An 18,116-nucleotide genomic window follows, 5' to 3' on the forward strand; every position below is an offset into this window, starting at 1 on the left:
TAAATGATCAGATGGTCATGTACAGGTAGAGATACTGGTGTGCAAAAGAGCAGAAAAGTAAATAAATAAAAACAGTGTGGGGATGAGGTAGGTGAAAATGGGTGGGCTATTTACCAATAGACTATGTACAGCTGCAGCGATCGGTTAGCTGCTCAGATAGCACATGTTTGAAGTTGGTGAGGGAGATAAAAGTCTCCAACTTCAGGGATTTTTGCAATTCGTTCCAGTTACAGGCAGCAGAGTACTGCAACGAAAGGCGGCCAAATGAGGTGTTGACTTTAGGGATGATCAGTGAGATACACCTGCTGGAGCGCGTGCTACGGATGGGTGTTGCCATTGTGACCAGTGAACTGAGATAAGGCGGAGCTTTACCTAGCATGGACTTGTAGATGACCCGGAGCCAGTGGCCCTGCGACGAATATGTAGCGAGGGCCAGCCGACTAGAGCATACAAGTCGTCCTCTGTCCTCTCTTCTCCTAAACCCTCTTTCCACCCCTCTCCTCTCCTCTTTGCACTCCTGTCCTCTCCTCTGTCCACCCCTCTCCCCTGACAAGCCCCACTCTTTCACTCCTCTCCTCTGTCCACTATACCTTCTCCTCTCCACTCCTCTGCTCCCCCTCTCCTCTCATCCTTTTCCCAGTAGAGAAGTTTAAGCTTCAGGTCAACACACGTCCTCCACTGTACTGTCAGGATGTAGAGAATGATGACCACACACAGAGACAGACACCAGACCATACAGACACCAGACCAGACAGACAGACAGACAGACAGACAGACAGACAGACAGACAGACAGACAGACAGACAGACCAGACAGACAGACCAGACAGACCAGACAGACAGACCAGACAGACCAGACAGACCAGACACACATCAGACCAGACAGACACCAGACCAAACAGACACCAGACCAGACAGACACCAGACCAGACAGACACCAGACCAGACAGACAGACAGACAGACAGACAGACAGACAGACAGACCAGACAGACACCAGACCAGACAGACACCAGACCAGACAGACACCAGACCAGACAGACACCAGACCAGACAGACACCAGACCAGACAGACACCAGACCAGACAGACACCAGACCAGACAGACAGACAGACAGACAGACAGACAGACAGACAGACCAGACAGACAGACCAGACAGACCAGACACACATCAGACCAGACAGACACCAGACCAAACAGACACCAGACCAGACAGACACCAGACCAGACAGACACCAGACCAGACAGACACCAGACCAGACAGACACCAGACCAGACAGACACCAGACCAGACAGACAGACAGACAGACAGACAGACAGACAGACAGACAGACAGACAGACAGACAGACAGACAGACAGACAGACCAGACAGACAGACCAGACAGACCAGACAGACCAGACACACATCAGACCAGACCAGACACCAGACCAGACAGACACCAGACCAGACAGACACCAGACCAAACAGACACCAGACCAAACAGACACCAGACCAGACAGACAGACAGACAGACAGACAGACAGACAGACAGACAGACAGACAGACAGACAGACAGACACCAGACCAGACCAGACAGACACCAGACCAGACACCAGACCAGACAGACAGACAGACAGACAGACAGACAGGGAGACAGACAGACAGACAGACAGACCAGACAGTCACCAGACAGTCACCAGACAGACAGTCACCAGACAGACAGTCACCAGACAGACAGTCACCAGACAGACAGACACCAGACAGACAGACACAGATGATACATAACAGAGACATCTCTTCTCCCTGTGACTTTGGCACATTTGCTTGTCCTTCTTTCTTTCTTTCAGTTGATGTTTAGTCTTTCACCGCTACAGATCTATATGCTTGTTTGACTTTAGCTTGACCCCCAGCTGAGACAGTCTATCAGACATACACACCCTCCCAGCTCTGCCATAAAAGCCCCTTCATTATTCATTTCTCAAGTTGCGTCATCCCCTGCCACCCCTGCTTTTAGTTCGAAGACGCACGCACGCACGCGCGCGCACACACACACACACACACACACACACACACACACACACACACACATACACAGAGACACTGGTGATGTCATCTGATACCATGAGAGAATGTGACCCACTGACCCTGATGTGCACTAGCCCTCCCCTTCTCCCCCTCTCTCTATCCACATCTATCCATCATACTCCCCCCTCTCTCTATCTCACTGTCTCTCTCTTTCTTCCCCCTCCTCTCTCTCTTCCTCTTCCCCTCTCTCTATCTTTCCGTTGTGACTGAACCAAGTCTTTTGTCTTAGCCCTGCTCTCAGACAGCCATTCTTCAGACAAACTGGTTCTCAATCATAGCATCTGTCTGGAGCCTGGACTTCATCCAGAACCCAGAACCCCTGATGCACACACTCTAACCACCAACGCCATACACTCTAACCACCACCACCACCATACACTCTAACCACCAATACCACCACCATACACTCTAACCACCACCACCATACACTCTAACCACCAACACCACCATACACACTAACCACCACCACCACAATACACACTAACCACCACCACCATACACACTAACCACCACCATCACCATACACACTAACCACCACCACCATACACTCGAACCACCACCACCACCATACACACGAACCACCACCACCAAACACTCTAACCACCAACACCATACACTCTAACCACCACCACCACCATACACTCTAACCACCAACACCACCATACACACTAACCACCACCACCACAATACACACTAACCACCACCACCATACACACTAACCACCACCATCACCATACACACTAACCACCACCACCACCATACACTCGAACCACCACCACCACCATACACACGAACCACCACCACCAAACACTCTAACCACCAACACCATAACCTATAACCACCACCATACACTCTAACCACCACCACCACCATACACTCTAACCACCACCATACACACTAACCACCACCATACACTCTAACCACCACCACCATACGCTCTAACCACCATCACCATACACTCTAACCACCACCACCATACACTCTAACCACCACCAACATACACTCTAACCACACCACCACCACCATACACTCTAACCACCACCATACACTCTAACCACCACCACCATACGCTCTAACACCATCACCATACACTCTAACCACCACCACCATACACTCTAACCACCACCACCATACACTTTAACCAACACCACCACCATACACTCTAACCACCACCATTGACTATAACCACCACCATACACTTGGCAGTGTAGCCTAGTGGTTAGAGCATTGGACTAGTAACCGAAAGGTTAGTGTGTATGGTGGTGGTTCAAATCCCCGAGCTGACAAGGTACAAAATCTGTCGTTCTGCCACTGAACAGGCAGTTAACCCACTGTTCCTAGGCCGTCATTGAAAATAAGAATTTGTTCTTAACTGACTTGCCTAGTAAAATAAAGGTAAAATAAAAAATAACCACCACCACCATACACTCTAACCACCACCACCACCATAGACTCTAACCAACTCCACCATACAATCTAACCACCTTCACCATACACTCTAACCACCACCACCAGCACCATACACACTAACCACCACCACCATACACTCTAACCACCACCACCACCATACACACTAACCACCACCACCACAATACACACTAACCACCACCACCATACACACTAACCACCACCACCATCACCATACACACTAACCACCACCACCACCATACACACTAACCACCACCACCATACACACGAACCACCACCACCATACACTCTAACCACCACCACCACCATACACTCTAACCACCACCATACACACTAACCACCACCATACACTCTAACCACCACCACCATACGCTCTAACCACCATCACCATACACTCTAACCACCACCACCATACACTCTAACCACCACCAACATACACTCTAACCACACCACCACCACCATACACTCTAACCACCACCATACACTCTAACCACCACCAACATACACTCTAACCACACCACCACCATACACTCTAACCACCACCATACACTCTAACCACCACCACCATACGCTCTAACACCATCACCATACACTCTAACCACCACCACCATACACTCTAACCACCACCACCATACACTTTAACCAACACCACCACCATACACTCTAACCACCACCATTGACTATAACCACCACCATACACTTGGCAGTGTAGCCTAGTGGTTAGAGCATTGGACTAAAAGGTTAGTGTGTATGGTGGTGGTTCAAATCCCCGAGCTGACAAGGTACAAAATCTGTCGTTCTGCCACTGAACAGGCAGTTAACCCACTGTTCCTAGGCCGTCATTGAAAATAAGAATTTGTTCTTAACTGACTTGCCTAGTAAAATAAAGGTAAAATAAAAAATAACCACCACCACCATACACTCTAACCACCACCACCAACACCATACACTCTAACCACCAACACCATACACTCTAACCACCACCACCATACACTCTGACCACCACCAACAGCAGCATACAATCTAACCACCACCACCATACACTCTAACCACCACCACCATACACTCTAACCACCATACACTCTAACCAACATCACCATACACTCTAACCACCACGACCAGACGCTCTAACCACCACCATACACTCTAACCACCACCACCATACACTCTAACCACCATACACTCTAACCAACATCACCATACACTCTAACCACCACCACCAGACGCTCTAACCACCACCATACACTCTAACCACCACCACCATACACTCTAACCACCGCCATACACCTAGTTGTTCTCAAACTGTGGGGAGTGCCTGAGGGGTCGGCAGTGGTGGGGTGGGGGGTGTTAATTTAGTGTCAGGATTCAGACCCATCACTGTGTCAGGCTGTAATCTCCCCTAGGACCATCACTGTGTCAGGCTGTAATCTCCCCTAGGACCATCACTATGTCAGGCTGTAATCTCCCCTAGGACCATCACTGTGTCAGGCTGTAATCTCCCCTAGGACCATCACTGTGTCAGACTGTAATCTCCCCCAGGACCATCACTGTGTCAGGCTGTAATCTCCCCTAGGACCATCACTGTGTCAGGCTGTAATCTCCCCCAGGACCATCACTGTGTCAGGCTGTAATCTCCCCTAGGACCATCACTGTGTCAGGCTGTAACCTCCCCTACGACCATCACTGTGTCAGGCTGTAATCTCCCCTAGGACCATCACTGTGTCAGGCTGTAATCTCCCCCAGGACCATCACTGTGTCAGGCTGTATTCTCCCCTACGACCATCACTATGTCAGGCTGTAATCTCCCATAGGACCATCACTGTGTCAGGCTGTAATCTCCCCTAGGACCATCACTATGTCAGGCTGTAATCTCCCCTAGGACCATCACTGTGTCAGGCTGTAATCTCCCCTAGGACCATCACTGTGTCAGGCTGTAATCTCCCCTAGGACCATCACTGTGTCAGGCTGTAATCTCCCCTAGGACCATCACTGTGTCAGGCTGTAATCTCCCCTAGGACCATCACTTTGTCAGGCTGTAATCTCCCCTAGGACCATCACTGTGTCAGGCTGTAATCTCCCCTAAGACCATCACTGTGTCAGGCTGTATTCTCCCCTAGGACCATCACTGTGTCAGGCTGTAATCTCCCCTTGGACCATCACTGTTTCAGGCTCAAACCTCACCTAGGACCATCACTTTGTCAAGCTGTAATCTCCCCTAGGACCATCACTGTGTCAGGCTGTAATCTCCCCTAGGACCATCACTGTGTCAGGCTGTAATCTCCCCTAGGACCATCACTTTGTCAGGCTGTAATCTCCCCTAGGACCATCACTATGTCAGGCTGTAATCTCCCCTAGGACCATCACTGTGTCAGGCTGTAATCTCCCATAGGACCATCACTGTGTCAGGCTGTAATGTCCCCTACGACCATCACTGTGTCAGGCTGTAATCTTCCCTAGGACCATCACTGTGTCAGGCTGTAATCTCCCCTAGGACCATCACTGTGTCAGGCTGTAATCTCCCATAGGACCATCACTGTGTCAGGCTGTAATCTCCCCTAGGACCATCACTGTGTCAGGCTGTAATCTCACCTAGGACCATCACTTTGTCAGGCTGTAATCTCCACCAGGACCATCACTGTGTCAGGCTGTAATCTCCCCTAGGACCATCACTTTGTCAGGCTGTAATCTCCACCAGGACCATCACTGTGTCAGGCTGTAATCTCCCCTAGGACCATCACTGTGTCAGGCTGTAATCTCCCCTAGGACAATCACTGTGTCAGGCTGTAATCTCCCCTAGGACCATCACTGTGTCAGGCTGTAATCCCCCCTAGGACCATCACTGTGTCAGGCTGTAATCTCCCCTAGGACCATCACTATGTCAGGCTGTAATCTCCCCTAGGACCATCACTGTGTCAGGCTGTAATCTCCCCTAGGACCATCACTGTGTCAGGCTGTAATCTCCCCGAGGACCATCACTGTGTCAGGCTGTAATCTCCCCTAGGACCATCACTGTGTCAGGCTGTAATCTCCCTTAGGACCATCACTGTGTCAGGCTGTAATCTCCCCGAGTACCATCACTGTGTCAGGCTGTAATCTCCCATAGTACCATCACTGTATCAGGCATTAACCTCCCCTAGGACCATCACTGTGTACAATGACAGTTTACTGGTATTAGGATCACACGGAGAAAGAGAGAGGGAGAGGAGAGAGAATTTGAGATAGAGGAGAAAGACAGAGAGTGGCAAACGAGAAAGAGAGAGGGAGAGGAGAGAGGGAGAGAGAGGGAGGGAGGGAGAGATAATTTGAGATAGAGGAGAAAGACCGAATGAGGCAAACGAGAAAGACAGAGGGAGGGAGAGAGGGAGAGAATTTGAGATAGAGGAGAAAGACAGAGGCAAAGGAGAAAGAGAGAGGGAGAGGAGAGAGAATTTGAGATAGAGGAGAGAGACAGAGAGAGGCAAAGGAGAAAGAGAGAGGGAGAGGAGAGAGAATTTGAGATAGAGGAGAAAGACAGAGAGAGGCAAATGAGAAAGAGAAAGGGAGAGAGAGGGAGGGAGGGAGAGAGATTGGGGTTTGTGTCTTAATATAGCCTTCAGAATGGTAGACTGTTGGTGATGGAACAGGCCTTGTTTCCCCCCTCCCTTTAGGATGATTGGACTAATAGGCAGACATTGTTTCAATGAGCTACTGTGCCCCAGGCTTCTGGTGGAGGGACACAACCAATGCCCACTCCTCCTCTTCCCCCCTCATCCTCTTCCTCCTTCCTCCTTTTTTTTGTATTTTAGTGCACTTCCCCTCTAAGAAGTTGAATGGTGAATGGGATTTAGTTGACCTTTTCATTTCTGTGGTTTTCGGCACATTTTGATGTTGATAGATGTGATTATGTAGATGTGATTATGTAGATGTGATTATGTAGATGTGATTAGAATGATGTGATTATGTAGATGTGATTATGTAGATGTGATTAGAATTATGTGATAATGTAGATGTGATTATATAGATGTGATTATGTAGATGTGATTATGTAGATGTGATTAGAATTATGTGATAATGTAGATGTGATTATATAGATGTGATTATGTAGATGTGATTAGAATGATGTGATTATGTAGATGTGATTAGAATGATGTGATTATGTAGATGTGATTATGTAGATGTGATTAGAATGATGTGATTATGTAGATGTGATTAGAATGATGTGATTATGTAGATGTGATTATGTAGATGTGATTAGAATGATGTGATTATGTAGATGTGATTATGTAGATGTGATTAGAATGATGTGATAATGTAGATGTGATTATGTAGATGTGATTAGAATGATGTGATTATATAGATGTGATTATGTAGATGTGATTAGAATGATGTGATTATGTAGATGTGATAATGTAGATGTGATTAGAATGATGTGATAATGTAGATGTGATTATGTAGATGTGATTAGAATGATGTGATTATGTAGATGTGATTATGTAGATGTGATTAGAATTATGTGATAATGTAGATGTGATTATATAGATGTGATTATGTAGATGTGATTATGTAGATATGATTAGAATTATGTGATAATGTAGATGTGATTATATAGATGTGATTATGTAGATGTGATTAGAATGATGTGATTATGTAGATGTGATTAGAATGATGTGATTATGTAGATGTGATTATGTAGATGTGATTAGAATGATGTGATTATGTAGATGTGATTATGTAGATGTGATTAGAATGATGTGATAATGTAGATGTGATTATATAGATGTGATTATGTAGATGTGATTAGAATGATGTGATTATGTAGATGTGATAATGTAGATGTGATTATATAGATGTGATTAGAATGATGTGATTATGTAGATGTGATTATGTAGATGTGATTAGAATGATGATCTTTGCCGATGGCGCTGTGTTTGAAACTGAAACTAGTCCTCAGGGAAACTACCATCTGACCAAGATAGAGGGATTGAAAAGATGAATGGATAGAGAGTTTAATGAATGGAGATGATAGACGATCTTGAGTTTAGTCATATGAAAATGTATATACTCAAAGTCGCTCTGGATATGAGCGTCTGCTAAAGGACTAACTTGTATTCGTGTGAGTCCTCAGCCAAACCCAGTGTCCAATCCAAAGAATGATGTCTCCCAATTGTGTGTGTGTTCAGCGTGGGCCAGCTGCATTTCTTAGAGAGATAGAGACATATAACAGATGGAAGATTGACTGAGTATTTGAATGAAAACAGGAAGAGTGGATTGAGACAGACTTGGACCCAATCAGAGAAACATTACAAACATCTGTCGAAGACCCCCTGAATGTTTGTTGGTTTGTCTATAGAGCATCTGTGTGTTTGTTGATATGTTTATAGAGCATTTACTCATAACTCTCTGAGTTTACCCAGGGTGACACTCCCAAGTCAGCATGAATCCATCCTCTTGCTCATTTGTGCACCGGGGCCTCCCACTCCTTTTTCTATTCTGGTTAGAGACAGTTTGCGTGAAGTGAGTAATACACAGTGTTGTACGAGATCTTCAGTTTCTTGGCAATTTCTCGCATGGAATAGCCTTCATTTCTGAGAGCAAGAATAGACTGATGAGTTTCAGAAGAAATGTTTTCGTTTCTGGCCATTTTGAGCCTGTAATTGAACCCACAAATGCTGATGCTCCAGATACTCAACTAGTCTAAAGAAGGAGGGTTTTATTGCTTCTTAATCAGCACAACAGTTTTCAGCTGTGCTAACATAATTGCAAAAGGGTTTTCTAATGATCAATTAGTCTATTAAAATGATAAACTTGGATTAGCTAACACAACGTGCCATTGGAACATAGGAGTGATGGTTGCTGATAATGGGCCTCTGTACAGCTATGTAGATATTCCATTAAAATCAGCCGTTTACAGCTACAATAATCATTTACAACATTAACAATGTCTACACTGTATTTCTGATCAATTTGATGTTATTTTATTGGTCGAAAAAATATGCTTTTCTTTCAAAAACAAGGACATTTCTAAGTGACCCCAAACTTTTGAATGGTAGTGTACATAGATATTCTAATTGTATCACTGTATCTCTCGGTATCTCTCTATCTCTGTATCTCTCTTTGTATCTCTCTGTCTCTCTCTCTTTGTCTCTTTCTCTCTCTGTCTGTATCTCTCTCTCTCTGTCTCTCTCTTTGTCTCTTTCTCTCTCTGTCTCTGTATCTCTCTCTTTCTGTCTCTCTCTGTCTCTCTCTGTATCTGTATCTCTCTCTCTCTGTCTCTCTCTGTATCTGTATCTCTGTGTCTCTCTGTCTCTGTCTCTCTCTTTATCTGTATCTCTCTCTCTCTGTCTCTTTCTGTCTCTCTCTGTATCTGTATCTTTGTCTCTCTGTCTCTCTCTTTATCTATATCTCTGTGTCTCTCTGTCGCTCTCATTATCTGTATCTCTGTCTCTCTGTCTCTCTCTGTCTCTCTCTGTCTCTTTCTGTCTCTCTCTGTATCTGTATCTCTGTATCTCTGTCTCTTTCTTTATCTGTATCTCTGTGTCTCTCTGTCTCTTTCTGTCTCTCTCTCTCTCTCTGTATCTGTATCTCTGTCTCTCTGTCTGTATCTGTATCTATGTCTCTCTGTCTCTCTCTGTATCTGTATCTGTATCTCTGTCTCTCTCTGTATCTGTATCTCGGTCTCTCTCTGTCTCTCTCTGTATCTGTATCTCTGTCTCTCTCTCTGTCTCTCTCTGTATCTGTATCTCTGTGTCTATCGGGTTTTCTCTGTCTCTCTCTGTATCTGTATCTCTGTCTCTCTGTATCTGTATCTCTGTCTATCTCTGTATCTGTATCTCTGTCTATCTCTGTATACGTATCTCTCTGTCTCTCTCTGTATCTGTATCTCTGTCTATCTCTGTATCTGTATCTCTCTGTCTCACTCTGTATCTGTATCTCTGTCTATCTCTGTATCTGTATCTCTGTCTATCTCTGTATCTGTATCTCTCTGTCTATCTCTGTATCTGTATCTCTGTCTATCTCTGTATAAGTTTCTCTCTGTCTCTCTCTGTATCTGTATCTCTGTCTATCTCTGTATCTGTATCTCTCTGTCTCTCTCTGTATCTGTATCTCTCTGTCTCTCTCTGTATCTGTATCTCTCTGTCTCTCTCTGTCTCTCTCTGTCTCTCTCTGTATCTGTATCTCTCTGTCTCTCTCTGTATCTGTATCTCTCTGTCTCTCTCTGTCTCTCTCTGTCTATCTCTGTATCTGTATCTCTCTGTCTCTCTCTGTATCTGTATCTCTCTGTCTCTCTCTGTCTCTCTCTGTATCTGTATCTCTCTGTCTCTCTCTGTCTCTCTCTGTCTCTCTCTGTATCTGTATCTCTCTGTCTCTCTCTGTATCTGTATCTCTCTGTCTCTCTCTGTCTCTCTCTGTCTCTCTCTGTATCTGTATCTCTCTGTCTCTCTCTGTATCTGTATCTCTCTGTCTCTCTCTGTCTCTCTCTGTCTCTCTCTGTATCTGTATCTCTCTGTCTCTCTCTGTAATGCGTTGAGGCACTCACTTTCCCTTTGTAGCTCAGAATGTCACCATGAATGTTTCATGAGCTGTGTGCTGTTCTCTTTCCCTTTCCCTCTCTGTTCTCTTTCCCTTTCCCTCTCTCTGTTCTCTTTCCCTTTACCTCTCTCTGTTCTCTTTCCCTTTACCTCTCTCTGTTCTCTTTCCCTTTCCCTCTCTCTGTTATCTTTCCCTTTCCCTCTCTCTGTTCTCTTTCCCTTTCCCTCTCTCTGTTCTCTTTCCCTTTCCCTCTCTCTGTTCTCTTTCCCTTTACCTCTCTCTGTTCTCTTTCCCTTTCCTTCTCTCTGTTCTCTTTCCCTTTACCTCTCTCTGTTCTCCTTCCCTTTACCTCTCTCTGTTCTCTTTCCCTTTCCTTCTCTCTGTTCTCTTTCCCTTTACCTCTCTCTGTTCTCTTTCCCTTTCCCTCTCTCTGTTCTCTCTGACTGAAGCACCCTGCTGCCCTTTGTTTTATGCTGACAGCGTATTCTGTTTACCAGCACTGTTTTCAGTGGGGTCATGTTCTCTCTCTTTCTTTCTGTATGTTCCAGGCAGTTATTGGCCCCCGGATATCAGGAGATATGGTACAGTCCCAGCGGTTCCCGCCAGACCTCCTATCCACCCAGCACTGTGAGTTCAATGGGATGTTCCAAAGCATCTAACAATAGGGGGCTATTCATGAAACCAGCCTATTTCTGGTTTTTGGATGTCCAATAGCTAAAGAGTTGGCTGAGTCTGAGACAGGCTAACCAAGCTCTCAAATCTTAGGTGCCATCATTGCAAAAGGAAAAATGCATGATGTGAGTTTGTTTAACTCTCCTCTCATTTTGCAGGGCCACTGTTTCTACCATGGTGACGTCCGGGGTGTGGAGGGGTCCAGTGTAGCACTCAGCACCTGCTCAGGTCTCAGGTAAGCGTTTCCACCAGTAACCCTGCTGATGGAAGTGGTGATCACTAACTGCATGGAATAGGACAGCACTCCAACAGATGAATTCAGTTGATTTTAATGGCCATTCAGACATATATTTGTCACCTGGTCATTTTCAATCAAACATAATAGGAGAGCAGGCACTGTCAAAAGCAGGTGTAGAAGCAGGTGTAGAAAGCATCTGGAGAAGGGTTGCCCACAGCCCCTGGTATGATGCCTCTCCCTGATACAATCTTCACTGAGCCAGAACCTGCTATGTGCTGGGTGTCTATTGGGAGAAGCTTCAGCAGCATAGCCAATGGTACACAGCAGGAAGCCTACAGACCTACAGCACTATATGTCCCAGCTGACTGAGTGGAAACATCAGAAATCTCCCAGAGGATCTCTCTCTCTCTCTCTCTCTCTCTCTCTCTCTCTCTCTCTCTCTCCCCCCCTCTCTCTCTCTGTCTCTCTCTCTTTCTCTCTCTCTCTCTCGCTCTGCTCCATCCATCCATCCATCCATCCATCTGGTATCAGAGTTTATATACACAGTTCAGTCATGATGTAGTTGTCTAAGACCTGACATGTAAATCCCTGCTGTTCTAGTTTTACATTCTGACATATCTAACTTCTCACAATAGATATTTGAGTTTTAAACACAGCTACGTTCACAGCTATAATCGTTTTAGTTAGTTAGGTAATATAAATCTGTTATGTTTTCTAGCCTGGAACTGATGTGACCCAGATCTCTGTTTCCCTAGGGGACTGGTTATGGTAAACACCAGTGTCAGCTACCTGATAGAACCCCTGCCCGCTGTCACCATGGATACACAGCCTCCTCACGCCGTGTTCCGAGCCGAGAACCTCAGTTTGCCCAACGGAACCTGCGGGCAACACCATAGCAACCAAGGCCAGGGGGAGGGGCTGGGTGACCTAATCCAGGGAATGATGTCACCGTGGGGCAGAAGGGTGAGTGGAGGAGGGACAGATAGACTGGTTGTTGTCTGATATGAGAACCACCACTATCTTCTTCAGAGAATAGGTAGTGCTGCTTTATATCAGTGAAATATCAGCCATTTTAAGTCCCATGGAAAACAGGCATAACATACTATGAGTTGATAATGAAACATTATAGGGGTACATGTGTGTGGCGCATCATAACAAGTAATAATGCACTGTAATAGTTGGCTATGTTCTCTACTATGTCCTGGTATTTCTCCAGGAGCGGAGAGACGTGGGCCAGAGTATGAAGTATGTAGAGCTGCTGCTGGTAGCTGACCATGCTGAGGTAAGACGGCAGATATTTTACTTGGCCATTTATTCCAGTTAGTCAGTTGTATCGGTGAGAGGGTAGAAAGGATGCATGACCTCCATCTCCTCTTCTGACCTGTGACTCATACTGCAAGGAAAGACTGAACTAGAGACACTCTGTTACATCCTCCCATCCCTTCATCTCTCTATCGTCATACTTCAACCACATCCTCCCCACTTCACCCTAATGAGACCTAACAGGGTCTGTTCTAATGAGACCTAACGGGGTCTGTTCTAATGAGACCTAACGGGGTCTGTTCTAATGAGACCTAACGGGGTCTGTTCTAATGAGACCTAACGGGGTCTGTTCTAATGAGACCTAACAGGGTCTGTTCTAATGAGACCTAATGGGGTCTGTTCTAATGAGACCTAATGGGGTCTGTTCTAATGAGACCTAACAGGGTCTGTTCTAATGAGACCTAATGGGGTCTGTTCTAATGAGACCTAACGGGGTCTGTTCTAATGAGACCTAACGGGGTCTGTTCTAATGAGACCTAACAGGATCTGTTCTAATGAGACCTAACAGGGTCTGTTCTAATGAGACCTAACAGGGTCTGTTCTAATGAGACCTAACAGGGTCTGTTCTAATGAGACCTAACGGGGTCTGTTCTAATGAGACCTAACGGGGTCTGTTCTAATGAGACCTAACAGGATCTGTTCTAATGAGACCTAACAGGGTCTGTTCTAATGAGACCTAACGGGGTCTGTTCTAATGAGACCTAATGGGGTCTGTTCTAATGAGACCTAACAGGGTCTGTTCTAATGAGACCTAACAGGGTCTGTTCTAATGAGACCTAACAGGGTCTGTTCTAATGAGACCTAACAGGGTCTGTTCTAATGAGACCTAACGGGGTCTGTTCTAATGAGACCTAACAGGGTCTGTTCTAATGAGACCTAACAGGGTCTGTTCTAATATCCTTCATTGCTGTCTGATGTGTCTGATTGGTTGAGGTCATCCTGCTGCCCTGACTCACATCCTGTGTGAAATTTTACAAGCATGGCAGTAACTGTGTGTGTGTGTGTGTGTGTGTGTGTGTGTGTGTGTGTGTGCGTGCGTGTGTGTAGTTTCAGAAGCACGGCGGGGACTTAAAAAGGACGAAAAGGAAACTGCTGGAGGCAGCTAACTACGTAGACAAGGTGAGAAAAGCCCACACACGGTGGTTCATTTGGGATTAGTTTAATCAATATAATACTGACAAAAGGCACATATCACAACATACTACCATTTTGAGGGATAGAAGAACTGTGAGATGGTCTGCTGACTTTTTACAAGGACATTCTACTGCAAAATGAATGAAAATAAAATGTCATAAAATACAATTTCCCCCCAAAATAAGCCCATTAACATATAGGTCCATATGATCAGGCAGGCTAGATCACAAACTTTAAAGTGTCAACAATAGGCTAGTTAGAAACATATGACTGACTTGTCCCAACAACAACAAAACATGTTCCACTGGCACTTAGCCAACCAAAGATCATGTACTGTGAATTTGATGTACCTGTTATACCTGATCCCTGTTACACCTGATCCCTGTTACACCTGATCCCTGTTACACCTGATCCCTGTTACACCTGATCCCTGTTACACCTGATCCCTGTTACACCTGATCCCTGTTACACCTGATCCCTGTTACACCTCATCCCTGTTATACCTGATCCCTGTTACACCTGATCCCTGTTACACCTGATCCCTGTTACACCTGATCCCTGTTACACCTGATCCCTGTTACACCTGATCCCTGTTACACCTGATCCCTGTTACACCTGATCCCTGTTATACCTGATCCCTGTTACACCTGATCCCTGTTACACCTGATCCCTGTTACACCTGATCCCTGTTACACCTGATCCCTGTTACACCTGATCCCTGTTACACCTGATCCCTGGTACACCTGATCCCTGTTACACCTGATCCCTGTTACACCTGATCCCTGTTACACCTGATCCCTGTTATACCTGATCCCTGTTACACCTGATCCCTGTTATACCTGATCCCTGTTACACCTGATCCCTGTTACACCTGATCCCTGTTACACCTGATCCCTGTTATACCTGATCCCTGTTACACCTGATCCCTGTTACACCTGATCCCTGTTACACCTGATCCCTGTTACACCTGATCCCTGGTACATTTAGCCCCGGTCTCGCCTCTACCTTCAACGTCACTGGCACAATTAGCGAGCGCTGACGCGCATAAACCATGCAGCTGTTAAACACTCTGGTTCTAAACACTCTGGTTCTAAACACTCTGGTTCTAAACACTCTGGTTCTAAACACCCTGGTTCTAAACACTCTGGTTCTAAACACCCTGGTTCTAAACACCCTGGTTCTAAACACTCTGGTTCTAAACACTCTGGTTCTAAACACCCTGGTTCTAAACACTCTGGTTCTAAACATTATGGTTCTAAACACTCTGGTTCTAAACACTCTGGTTCTAAACACTCTGGTTCTAAACATTCTGGTTCTAAACACTCTGGTTCTAAACACTGGTTCTAAACACTCTGGTTCTAAATATTATGGTTCTACACATTCTGGTTCTAAACACTCTGGTTCTAAACACTCTGGTTCTAAACACTCTGGTTCTAAACACTCTGGTTCTAAACACTCTGGTTCTAAACATTCTGGTTCTAAACACTGGTTCTAAACACTCTGGTTCTAAAATTGTGCATTTTAGGCCTACTAATTTCTTGGATTTGAGAATGAAGTATAGCCTGATAACACGAGAAAGCTCAGTGGCCATCAAAATTGATTTCAAAGGTGTGTTTTATCAGGACTGCATTAAGAACATTGTACAATGACTGGGCAAAGCATATGTATCTCCCTGTGCAGCAATCGCCTCGAGCCTCGAGAGGAATGTTATTTTCTCTCATAGATTGTGACAGGTTGAACAATTGAATAGGTCAACTATTCTACAATGGGATTGTCTGATGTAGCTGTTGTTTACTCGTGTTGTTGGCTGTGGAAACTGTAAATGTGGGAAACAATTTTTCATTAGATAATTCAAATAACCATAGGTACCGGGTCTCAGCTCCGTCTGGCTCTGATTTGGATCATAGGTGCCGGGTCTTGTACCCGGCGGGACCCGGCCCAATTTAACCCCTGCACCCACTCAGACATTCACTACTGTATCCTCACTGAACATAATTAACAATTATGTTGTACTTCTATGTTAGTCAAATTATCTTTGGTGTGTGTGTGTGTGTGTGTGTGTGTGTGTGTGTGTGTGTGTGTGTGTGTGTGTGTGTGTGTGTGTGTGTGTGTGTGTGTGTGTGTGTGTGTGTGTGTGTGCGCAGTACTACAGGTCTCTAAGTATTCGTGTGGCAGTGATCGGTCTGGAGGTGTGGTCTGATCAGGACAGGATCAGTGTGTCTGGTAACCCCTACAGTACCCTGGGAGCGTTCCTGGCTTGGAGACGCAAACAGCTACACACACTACCTAACGACAACGCTCAACTCATCACGTTAGTGTGACACACACACACTACCTAACGACAACGCTCAACTCATCACGTTAGTGTGACACACACACACACACACACTACCTAACGACAATGCTCAACTCATCACGTTAGTGTGACACACACACACACACACTACCTAACGACAACGCTCAACTCATCACGTTAGTGTGACACACACACACTACCTAACGACAACGCTCAACTCATCACGTTAGTGTGACACACACACACACACACACTACCTAACGACAATGCTCAACTCATCACGTTAGTGTGACACACACACACACACACTACCTAACGACAACGCTCAACTCATCACGTTAGTGTGACACACACACACTACCTAACGACAACGCTCAACTCATCACGTTAGTGTGACACACACACACACACACACTACCTAACGACAATGCTCAACTCATCACGTTAGTGTGACACACACACACACACACACTACCTAACGACAATGCTCAACTCATCACGTTAGTGTGACACACACACACACACACTACCTAACGACAACGCTCAACTCATCACGTTAGTGTGACACACACACACACACACACTACCTAACGACAATGCTCAACTCATCACGTTAGTGTGACACACACACACTACCTAACGACAATGCTCAACTCATCATGTTAGTGTGACACACACACACACACTCCTCAATGACAACGCGCTACTCATCATGTTAGTGTGACAAACACACTCCTCAACGACAACGCTCAACTCAACTCATCACGTTAGCGTGACACACAAATACACACACACACACACACGCACACACACACACACACACACACACACACTCTTCAATGACAGTGCTCAGCTCATAACATTAGTGTTACACACACTCCTTACTGCACTCTCCTTTGATCCATCCATCCTTAATCCATCTCTCTTCCTTCCATTAAGACCGTTCAGTGGAACTACAAAGCTGTGTTATTTTGTTTCCACAGGGGCGTGGCGTTTCAGGGCACCACCATTGGGCTGGCCCCTCTCAGAGCCATGTGCTCAGAGTACCAGTCAGGGGGAGTCAACTCAGTAAGACTACAACAGAACTCTGTCGTTTGAGATTTGACCATAGCCAATAGCAGCCCAGTAAAGATGTCGCTAAAGTTGTAATGAAGTTGTGATGTATTTGTAATAGCACACATAGATCTAGAACCAAGCTAACGTGAGATGTATGTCCCTTTGACTTTCAATACGGGAATTCACCTGTAACCCCCTGACCTCTACCCCCCTGCAGGACCACTCTGACAGTGCTGTGGGCGTGGCAGCGACCATGGCCCATGAGATGGGGCATAACTTTGGCATGAGCCACGACAGCCCTGGGTGCTGCCAGGCCAAGGCTGATGATGGAGGCTGCATCATGGCTGCTGCCACTGGGTGAGAGAATATATCTATGTTGAAAATCTATCTTTCTATT

At 45.6% G+C, this 18,116-nt stretch overlaps 1 protein-coding gene across 2 annotated transcripts in view; it reads left to right on the plus strand.

Moving 5' to 3' along the window:
• The window catches only part of LOC135526668 (disintegrin and metalloproteinase domain-containing protein 19-like), a 55,108-nt gene that overhangs the window by 24,414 nt on the left and 12,578 nt on the right, over positions 1-18,116 (plus strand). For both annotated transcript variants that reach the window (XM_064955209.1, XM_064955210.1), the window contains exons 4-11: positions 11,549-11,627; positions 11,831-11,907; positions 12,666-12,873; positions 13,127-13,192; positions 14,281-14,352; positions 16,512-16,678; positions 17,647-17,731; positions 17,937-18,076. In XM_064955209.1, the coding sequence (XP_064811281.1) occupies positions 11,549-11,627; positions 11,831-11,907; positions 12,666-12,873; positions 13,127-13,192; positions 14,281-14,352; positions 16,512-16,678; positions 17,647-17,731; positions 17,937-18,076 (894 nt within the window). The remainder of the gene's footprint in view (positions 1-11,548; positions 11,628-11,830; positions 11,908-12,665; positions 12,874-13,126; positions 13,193-14,280; positions 14,353-16,511; positions 16,679-17,646; positions 17,732-17,936; positions 18,077-18,116) is intronic.

This window comes from Oncorhynchus masou, chromosome 32 (genome assembly GCF_036934945.1).
Source record: "Oncorhynchus masou masou isolate Uvic2021 chromosome 32, UVic_Omas_1.1, whole genome shotgun sequence".
Classification (NCBI taxonomy): Eukaryota; Metazoa; Chordata; class Actinopteri; order Salmoniformes; family Salmonidae; genus Oncorhynchus; species Oncorhynchus masou.